Genomic DNA, 9,598 nt, shown 5'->3' with positions numbered 1-9,598 from the left:
TGAGGCCGCTCCGCCGGGGGGTGCAGCCCGGCTACCGTGGGCGCCTGCGGGGTGGGCAGTGCGTGCGGGTGGCTGCCGTCAGCCGGGGGGGCTTCTGAGGAGACGCGGCCGGTGAGACTGCGGAATCCACTTGGGAACCAAACCAGGAGCGTGCCGGTGTAGCGCAGACCCAGCTGCTGTGTCGGCCGTGCTAAGGGTTATCTGTATGCTGTCCTCGCCTTCCAGGTGTAGGACTGACCAAAGCACCATGAGTCGCTTCGTCTTGTCAGGGCTCAAGGGCTCCCAAACACCTATGTTGAAAACCAGTCCGAAAGAAATACTTCTATTAGGGGAAAGGAACAGCTTAATAAATTACTCTAGTATTACTGAAACCTGAAAAAAAAATGCAATCTTTCAGCACTGTGTCACAGGGAAAACGTTCTTATCAAATTATAAGCCGGAAGGAAATGGAACTCTGGAGTCCCGAGTAATCCATGTACGGCATGCTTAACTTGCGTGTACCACTGTCCAGCCCACAAAACAGGTGTTTTCCTCTAGGGAAGGATATCTGTAGGGTTGAGAACTAGAAACTGAACTGCTTCAAAAATATAAATCGATTGATGTGTCCAGTTTTAATCGAAATCCTGTTAAAAACCGAAGGTGTACAACTTGTGTCTTGATTCCGTTTTGGCAGTCACCCCTGGGAAACGGTAACAACGGCTGCCATGCAGAAGTACCCAAATCCCATGAACCCCAGCGTGGTTGGAGTCGATGTCCTGGACAGACACGTAGACCCTAGTGGGAAGTTGCACAGCCACAGACTCCTCAGTACGGAATGGGGAATACCCTCCATTGTGAAATCGGTACGTATGGTATTGCAGAGCTTGAAAAGGATGCTGGAGGGAGGGGCAGCTTGTGGACCAGGTGTTGTAATAGACGTGTATCATTTCATAACTTCAGTCGTTTAAAAATACAAGCATTTCTGTATCGGGAAAGCTCAACAGCAGTACACATAGTGACTTCCTGATAGCCAAAAATTGCCTAAATCTTAGATTGCTTCCATCTTGAAAATGAGATCTACCTCAGTACCTTAATAGTTTTATTTTAAGCTAAACCCTAATTCTGTTGTCTCAGCGTCTGTTCAATACAATAACCACTACTTATGCATTTACAGGCACTAAAAAAATTGCAATTGTTTAGCATAATCCCTATATGTTTGCCTGTCTTCTAGCTCATTGGCACGTGCAGAACGAAGACGTATGTTCAGGAGCACTCTGTTGTTGACCCAGTGAAAAAAACAATGGAGCTTAAATCCAGTAATGTAAGTAGCTGTGTTTATGCAATTGAAATGGATTACAGAATATAATAATTCCTTGTAAATTTGAAAAGGAAAATAATCTTGAAAATGACTTGAAAATTGCATTAGAAGAATGCAAGCTAAAGGTTTAAGCAACGTGTTTATAGTTGACCGGCTCTCTTTTTTCAGAAAGGAGCTACTAGGTTTTTGGAACTTGTCAGGACCGAAGCATCTGAACGTACTGAGGAGCAGGATAGCAGTAGTCGGCGGGGGGAGGTGTTAAGAAAAAAATTTTAAAAGCTGTTTGGTGTACACTGTCACCATTTCCTAATCACGTAACATTTTGCTCTTTGTACTACTCCATCTGTCTGATCCCACTGTTGAAATGTTCTTATAAATGCGGTAGTGTATATTGGTAAATGATCCAAAAACTTAAGGAAAGAGAACTAGATCAGCATATGCTGAACTTGGAGATTTCTCTATCTTGTTCTACAGCCTTAATACTTGCAGGAAAAGTATAATGTTTAAATTGGATATAAGCATTAGTTTTGAATCTGCAGTTTTGTTTACTACATTCCTTTAATGTTTTTATCAAGGGGTAATCTTGTCTTATATTCTACAGATTTCATTTACAAACCTAGTGTCAGTAGATGAGAGGCTTGTCTATAAACCACACCCCCACGAACCAGACAAGTAAGTACCCCTTTGTTCTGAGATTGCCCTGAAGTAGCGCAGACTTTGGCTTTGAAAATTCCCATGGTTTCCCTTGAACAGAAGATGAGGTTTACATCACCTTTGTTATGGTAACTTGTCTAAAAAAGAACTAAATGGACTGTCATTTTCTCTAGTGACATTGCTTCTGCAGAGCACTACGGGGAAACTTACTGTCATGTTATGATGGGGTCCAATTCAGATCAGCTTTTCAAGGAGTTGTCCCGTGTCCTATCTGTAACTGAGTTTGTGTACGTCTTCAGTTACCAGCTCCTTATTTCCGATCTCTTCATCAGCCTGAGCACAGAACCTGCACTTAGAGGCCCATTTATCTGCCTTTAGTCTATAATTTTAGAGGTTTGGTGTTTGTTTTGTTGGGGTTTTTTTAAGGCAACTTTAGAGCTTGCTGAGTCTATACTCCTGGAACTAGTGATAATTCTGAAGGATCTTTCTAGGGATTCTAACATAAGAGGTTTTTTCTCTCATGACAGTCAGAAATGTTAAATCCCTGTTGTTGAAGGGGATGTCTTAATACTGTTTTCCTAGTATACCTTCACTCCAAATCTGCTGTTTCCACTCTTAACTTGCTGCTAAAGGTGGAAATAGTTGAGTGCAACAAAAGGACACTTGGACTTAGTGGGGCCTCTTGGTTTTTATTTTATGAGTAGAAGCATAAAGCAGTTAAGCACTGTGGAAGCAGGTTGTGTTTATGGGGCAACAAGTTCTGTGTTACACAACGAAGCTGATGAGGGAATGTACTTGTTGGGGAGGAGCGAGTTTCTTTCAGCAATGCATTCTTTTTTAAACTACTCAGAATAATTCAGCTTCCTGCTCTCTTTCAGAACCGTTTTGACACAGGAAGCAATAATATCTGTAAAAGGTGTCAGTCTCAGCAGTTACCTAGAAGGGCTAATGGCAAACACAATTTCCTCCAATGCTAATAAAGTAAGTATGACCCTTGTGTAAAATGTGTGACCACTGGCTAAATGACAAAGGGAATAAAAATACCTATTTTACTTTTTGGCTTTGTCAACGATCTTAGGAAAGGTCCGCGTAGTTCTACTGCCTTTACTGTAGAGACTGAATGCTCAGCTCACTGAACTTCCTCTTCTTCTTCCTCTTGTGAATGGAGATAATAAATTATTATTGGCAAAGCTCTCTGAGTCTTCACTGGAAAAACATCTCCACTCACTTAACAGTCTGGTGCTGTCACTCTTTTGCTGCCCTCTTGATGCCATCTATTAGTTTTTGCTATTGGAAAAGGATACACATCCAGACAGATCTGAAGTAGTTACGTGGGAGTAATGAAGTGGTGTTTTAGTTGAGAGTCTGTCCTCTGGGAATCCAAAGTTGTCTTGAGTGCAGCCTCAAGAATGGTAAAACAATCTGGATAAAAAGTCTTTTGTGGTTCATAACGTGAGCACTGCTGACATAAGGAATTTTTTCATGAAATGTAAGGCAGTACATGTTCCTGCAGTACTCTGGTTATTGAAGTAAAAAATACCACAGAGGCGTGTATTTCTGTACCACCTCTTCCTTTTTTCAACTATTGTGTCTTTAGTCATTTTCAGTAAGACAGGGTTTGACCTATTTAATTATTTGCTAAAATTTATACACTGATAAACTTTTCTTTAACTGTAGGGCCGGGAAGCATTGGAATGGGTAATTAATAGACTGAATGCTGAAATTGAAGAGTTCACAGCTTCAGCAAGAGGAACCATGAGGAATTCAATGGCAGCAGCAGCATTTGTAGAGAAATGATAGTAAATATACCTGTATTACTAACAAGGTTTAACAATCTGAAGCTTCTCTCCAAACCTAAATACATGTATCCTTTGTTATTTAAAGGCATACCTGTGTATTAGGCATGTTTCAAATTTAATTTGGAGAAAAGCTGAATTCTTACTAATGAGGTTGATGCGCAAAGCCTAGTTAATATATTGGTTCAGCTGGACCGAATTTCGGTTACAGATGAAGAAATAATTTTCAAGTGTAGTTCCTGTATTTACATGAACACTAACTTATATTGTTTTCAGATATGAAATAGCCTCATTTAGCGATGAGGCTGCATATGGTGGAGGAGACTGGTATGTTAGGTTAACTTCTGTGGAATTTTTATTTTGTGTGACGTACGGACTACCTCTTTTGGGACCAAGCCCAAAATTAAGCAGAATGGTTTGTTCCAGCATTGTTCTGTTTGTTAGTTTTTTTATAGTTGTGTGATACAACTTGGTTTAATAGAAAGTTTATTACTTGATGCTTGAAATACAAAAGAATGTACAAAATATTTTTTAATAAGCTTTTTAACTTGTTTGACTGGTTGAGCTAACATGGTACTCACATTGTTTTTCAGTCAATATAGGTAAAACATACAAAGTGTCTCTTATCTACTAAGACCTAAATTCTATTCCTAAATGCGACATTAATGAGCTGGGCGTGCAGTAACTTAAAATAAAATTTTATCTTTAAACTTCTAGAATAAGTATCTCCATTTCTAAAAGCCCGTTAAATAAAGGGCTGCAATAAGCATAGAGCCTTAAAATCTTGCAAGCTGATAGGCCATCTAAGAATAGTAGGTGTTCACTTCAGAATTTCAAAGAACCACTTAAAGGACTAAAAAACCTTTGTGAAGTTGGCTAAAGAGATACCTAAACATAAGAGGAAGTGATATTAAAGAATGTTAACGATGCACTCATTAACTTGATCATGCTCCAAAAATAACCTGTTATATCAACTGAATATTGTGTTGTCCTTTAATTTTAACATAGTGTTCTAAGTTCCAGAAGGTTCTTTACCTTTTGAACTAATTTGCTCACAATACAAGGCTCTTTAAATGAAAACCTCGAGAATAAAGAGTTTTCTGCAGTTTGTGTTTGTTTCTTGGTACTCGCTGTAGATTCTTGGTACTGTCACCAGTCATTAGCTGTGGGAACTTAAAGGTCAGACCTTGACACCCTTCCTTGCACAGTGTACCAGTCTGCTGGTAGTCCTGTCGACTTCAGCAGAGGCTGGCTGTCCCATGAGGCTCCTTCAGTGTGAAGGAAAAATGGAAAGGCACAGCCCTGAATTAGCTGATGCTTGTATTTTGGTGCCAGAGGCTTTTCCTGGAATTTTGATTCTAAGCTTACAAGTAATTTCAAGACTCTCTCTTAGCCTTTAAGAACTGTAATGTCACCTGTTCCAGCACATTTTACGTTGCGTGCCATTTCTGTTATATCAGAATTGCCTATTGAATACTGTCTGCTATATAGAGAACCAGAGCTTATTTTAAGTGGTAAACACATGGGAACACAATCTTCTCTAAGATTTGTGTAGGGGAAAAAAACCAGGATCATTGAGGTTTGCCATGCTTTTACAGGAGGTTATTACAACTGAAATAGCATTTCAATTTAAAAAGTGTATGTGAAACTTCTGCAAAACTGTACCATCATTTCTGATAAAAATGCAGTGCTTGAAACTGATTTTAAATGTTTTTGTAGCCATTAGCATCACTTGGCATTTTAAACTCGATTTTTTCTTTTCCTAATTTTTCTGCACTAAGGACTGTATAGTATGAACACACAATTTGCCCTTGCACTGAAAAAAACTTTAATTTTTGCAAGCATTCAACAACTTCTTGAAAGATCATGATTTTCTTTGTTCTACTTTATATGCCTGCATTCTCATTCTGTCAGGGAGTATGGCTTTCTGTATGTGGCGCTTTTTAAATAAAATTTTATCTGAGTTCTAGCTAGTTCCTGTAACTTTCTATTTCATTTTTTTAACTGCTAGGTCAGTAACCTAAAATGCGGAGGGTGAAGGTGAAGAAATACTCTGGAGTTAATAGCTGCTTTTATTGAAATGCATATCCTAAAATGCACATTTACAGCTGCTGTGGTCTCTTTTGCGTCTTAATAACTGCTTTTCTGCAAATCTGACACATTAACTAGCGACCAGATTTCACAGTTCGCTAGATCCTGTGGAAGGATTTTCAGTCTACTTGGACCAAGGTTTGTGTGCTACAATTTACCCGTTAAGGAATGTGTCTCTGCATATGGAATCTAACACTCACTGTTGTTAAGAGCAGAAGAGAACAAAATGTTTATCTCCGTACTGTCATGTAACAGCTTGCCTGTTTACCCACAACTCTCACAATAGGAGACCACCTAAAGAAGCTTTGCTTCACGGGGAGCGGGAGACTGTGTGTGCAGCAATTACAAAGTATGTGCTGTCCCATCACAGGAGAAGGAAGTAGATACCTGCCCTGTGCTCGGTACGCATACGTACTCAGATGGTTTCTTCGCTAGCCACTTCAGCAAGTCATATGTTCTCTGTGGATCAACTTTGCAGTGCACTGCAGGGCTGTGTCATGGCTGGCAATGCCCTGATGAATGTAGAATGCTATGGATGAATGCACCGATACTGCAGTGAGTGACCTGAGGTGGTGCAGAGCAGCTCTGTGTTCTGGTGGTTAGAAGGAATGAAGGTGAGTAAGAGAAAGGAGCTACAGCTGGAGGGACAAAACTAAAGGACCAGGAAGAAAGAAAAAAGGGAGGGGAGGGGAGGGGACAGAAGGGGCAGAGGTGGAGGAATGTGGTGTGAACAAATCGGTGATGTGGTCTCTGGTGGATCCCTACCTGCTTCAGCTTGCCTAAATGGATTCATGTTTTACCTTATCTGCAGATTTAGGCTTTTAAATCAGTAAAACTTCAAACTCACCCATATAACTTTGCTGAGAAATAGAACAGAAGTGAGTAAGCTTTAGATCCAAAGCTTAATGGCCTAGAGAATATTTTAAGATGGCACTGTTAAATCTTTTGTTCTCACTGCTCACCTTCTGAAGTTTTCAGTAATAAATCATTAGGTTTCCTTGCTGTTCATTGTCTTAATTATTTTGGATGACTTTCTCGTGTTCCTGTGACCCTTAAGTACTCCAGCCCGACTACTAAGGATGTCTGCCAGGAGGAGGGACATGCTATAAGTCTCCAAAGCATCCTTCTAAAGCAAGTTGCATCCAGAAATGCTATTACAGTTAATTTAAAACCAGAAGTTTAAATTGCAGTAGCTGGAAGTTTGAGGTCTTGGCAAGCTTAATGCCCTTTTCCGTTGAGACTGAACGCTTGCATCATCTGCTGGTTCTAATGGAAACACGGTGCTCTTGAATTCTCAGATATTTGTATGGATGTAGCCATATGCCTATGGAAATATTCTTCTGAATGAAACTGCTTGCCTGATTTGTATCTAAAAGTAAGTTGAAACAAGGAATGCGAAAATTACTTTTCGTCAGATTTGATATAAGAATTGGCCATACTGGTGGTGGGATTTTGGTGCTAACTTAGTAAAGATTTTTTTTACTGTAAATTACACTCACCTTGTCCTTCACTTCTTGATTTAAACAGGCTCGGGATGGCTAAAGCAGCAGTATAATGGATTAACTTGTTTTACATTAATTGTCTAGCTTCCATGTACCCATCTGCACTATAAACTTGTTAAAGACTTGTGTTTGTGCACCTTGCTAACTGCCTGCTACTCTGTGTTCTGCAAGGTACTGCTTTTGACAATCTAAAATGATGAAAGCTGCTACCATGGAAGAAAGCAAAATCCTACATTTACTGTGACACTGAAACAACTCGCATCTATATGAACACTAAAATAATACCACTTTCTTCAGTCAGCAATAGAAATGAAGTACTTTTTAAAAGGCTTAATTTACCTGAGAAGTATTTCTTCTTGCTGACAATGGGTGTCAGCACCTGTTCAGTCATACAGCAGTTAACTATAAATGTAAACCAGTTGTGTTGGAAAAAACAGAAAAAACTTTAACCACCATTTCCTACAACATTGCTGATCTGTCTATTGTGGTCTATATTTGCAGTTAAACTGTGCAGTCTAGCATATTTCCAATAAATGTCACATGCAGTAAAACTGCACCCAGTGTCTAGTAACTGCAACCTTTCAAAGCCCCCAGCATTGACAGATAGTTGGTTCAAAGGAAAGATCAGCATCCTGTTGAGGTTCATGTTTATAGAAGAACTGAAGACTGCCAGTAAAGAGAGCTTGTGTGAAAGCACCGAGTCATTTTAGAATCCTTCCATTTCTCAAGGTGAAGGTCATTTTTTCACTTGCACAGGACCTGTTCATTTCTTTCTCAAATAATTTGATAGCTTTGCTTTATATGTTGCCATAAAATTGAATTATTCTAAAGGTGAGGTTACATGTTACAACTAAGCTGAACTAATTGCTTACCTTCAGTGAAAGGAAACGGTCCTGTGTCTGTCTGCCTGCCTTCTTCTTCCTGGCTGTGCTGTCCTACTTCTTCCCTTGCACTGAAGATAGTGGTCTTCACACCCTTTGTTGAGCCAAAAAAACATGAATATGAGAAGTGATATAATCTTTATGCAGCCAGCAGCAAGGTGAGACACACTGAAAGAAGAGAAATGGAGGATCTCCTTATCTATAGGAAGCTGAAGGTGGGCTGAAATTACATTGCCTCTGCACTGTGTATTACAATAATTTCATATTGCATCTACTAGAAAGAGTATTTGGTGCTGTAAACAATTTATGTTATTATAACAAAAAAATTACAGTTTTGTAAAACAGTAACATTGTTAAGTTAAAGTCTTCTCAGACACATATCACGAGAAGTTCAATACAAGATGGCTTTTTTACATTTTCTCCGGAAAGGTTTGACAGTCCTTTAATCAGAGTTTAAAAACGCTGAACTAAAAAAATATCAGCTAGATAATATAATATCTAGCTGAATATATCAGCTAGAATATAATAAAATGAACAACATATGTAGTAAATATTTTCCTAATCATGTACCCAATCCTTTTTACACCAAATTAAATGAAACAATTGCCCCTGCTGTGAACCTCAGTATTCCTAGAGCCTGTTCAACTTTGTGGATACTCTGGTAAGAAATCTGTTTTATAACGTGGCAAGTAGCATCATTTGGGTGAGCACTTGTTAATGGTTTTTTTGGGACTATGTAGATATTATTTACCTGTGAGATAACTGCTTTGGTTTATCTAGATTTAAACTCATTTACATATGGCAGCTGCAACAAAATTTAGTAGGTATGTTGTGAAATTGTGAGTAAGGAAGCATGTATCAGAACCCATACTTGGAATTTATTTATATTTTATAGTCGTGTCATGTTCTGAATGATCTAGCTGAAGTACTAGAAGCACTTTACCTTCTTAGCCTGATACTCTATATAGTTTATTTTCTCTGTTTATAATTGCCAGTTTTGAGGGACATTCAGCAAGCTAGCAATCGCCCTGCTGTTCCTGTGAAAGAATAGATAGAACCAATGGAAGCAGGGTGCTACTCCACAGTCAAGCAGGTCCTGCTTGACCAACCTGATCTCCTTCTATGACAAGGTGACCCGCTTAGTGGATGAGGGAAAGGCTGTGGATGTTGTCTACCTAGACTTCAGTAAAGCCTTTTGACACCGTTTCCCACAGCATTCTCCTGGAGAAACTGGCTGCTCATGGCTTGGACGGGTGTACTCTTCACTGGGTAAAAAAACTGGCTGGATGGCCGGGCCCAAAGAGTTGTAGTTAATGGAGTTAAATCCAGTTGGTGGCCAGTCACAAGTGGTGTTCCCCAGGGCTCAGTTTTGGGGCC

At 39.5% G+C, this 9,598-nt stretch overlaps 1 protein-coding gene across 1 annotated transcript; it reads left to right on the top strand.

Moving 5' to 3' along the window:
* Positions 1-667: 667 nt before the first annotated feature.
* PRELID3B (PRELI domain containing 3B) lies at positions 668-4,852 on the top strand. Its single transcript, XM_019470875.1, has 5 exons — positions 668-842; positions 1,211-1,300; positions 1,899-1,969; positions 2,830-2,932; positions 3,629-4,852. The coding sequence occupies exons 1-5, from the start codon at positions 705-707 to the stop codon at positions 3,746-3,748; spliced, it is 522 nt and encodes a 173-aa protein (XP_019326420.1). The 5' UTR covers positions 668-704; the 3' UTR covers positions 3,749-4,852.
* The last annotated feature ends 4,746 nt before the right edge of the window (positions 4,853-9,598 follow it).

The sequence above is a fragment of the Aptenodytes forsteri genome, unplaced genomic scaffold (genome assembly GCF_000699145.1).
Source record: "Aptenodytes forsteri isolate BGI_AS27 unplaced genomic scaffold, ASM69914v1 Scaffold112, whole genome shotgun sequence".
Taxonomy (NCBI): domain Eukaryota; kingdom Metazoa; phylum Chordata; class Aves; order Sphenisciformes; family Spheniscidae; genus Aptenodytes; species Aptenodytes forsteri.
Note: the sequence above shows the minus strand (reverse complement) of the source record. Positions and strands in the feature narration are given on the sequence as shown.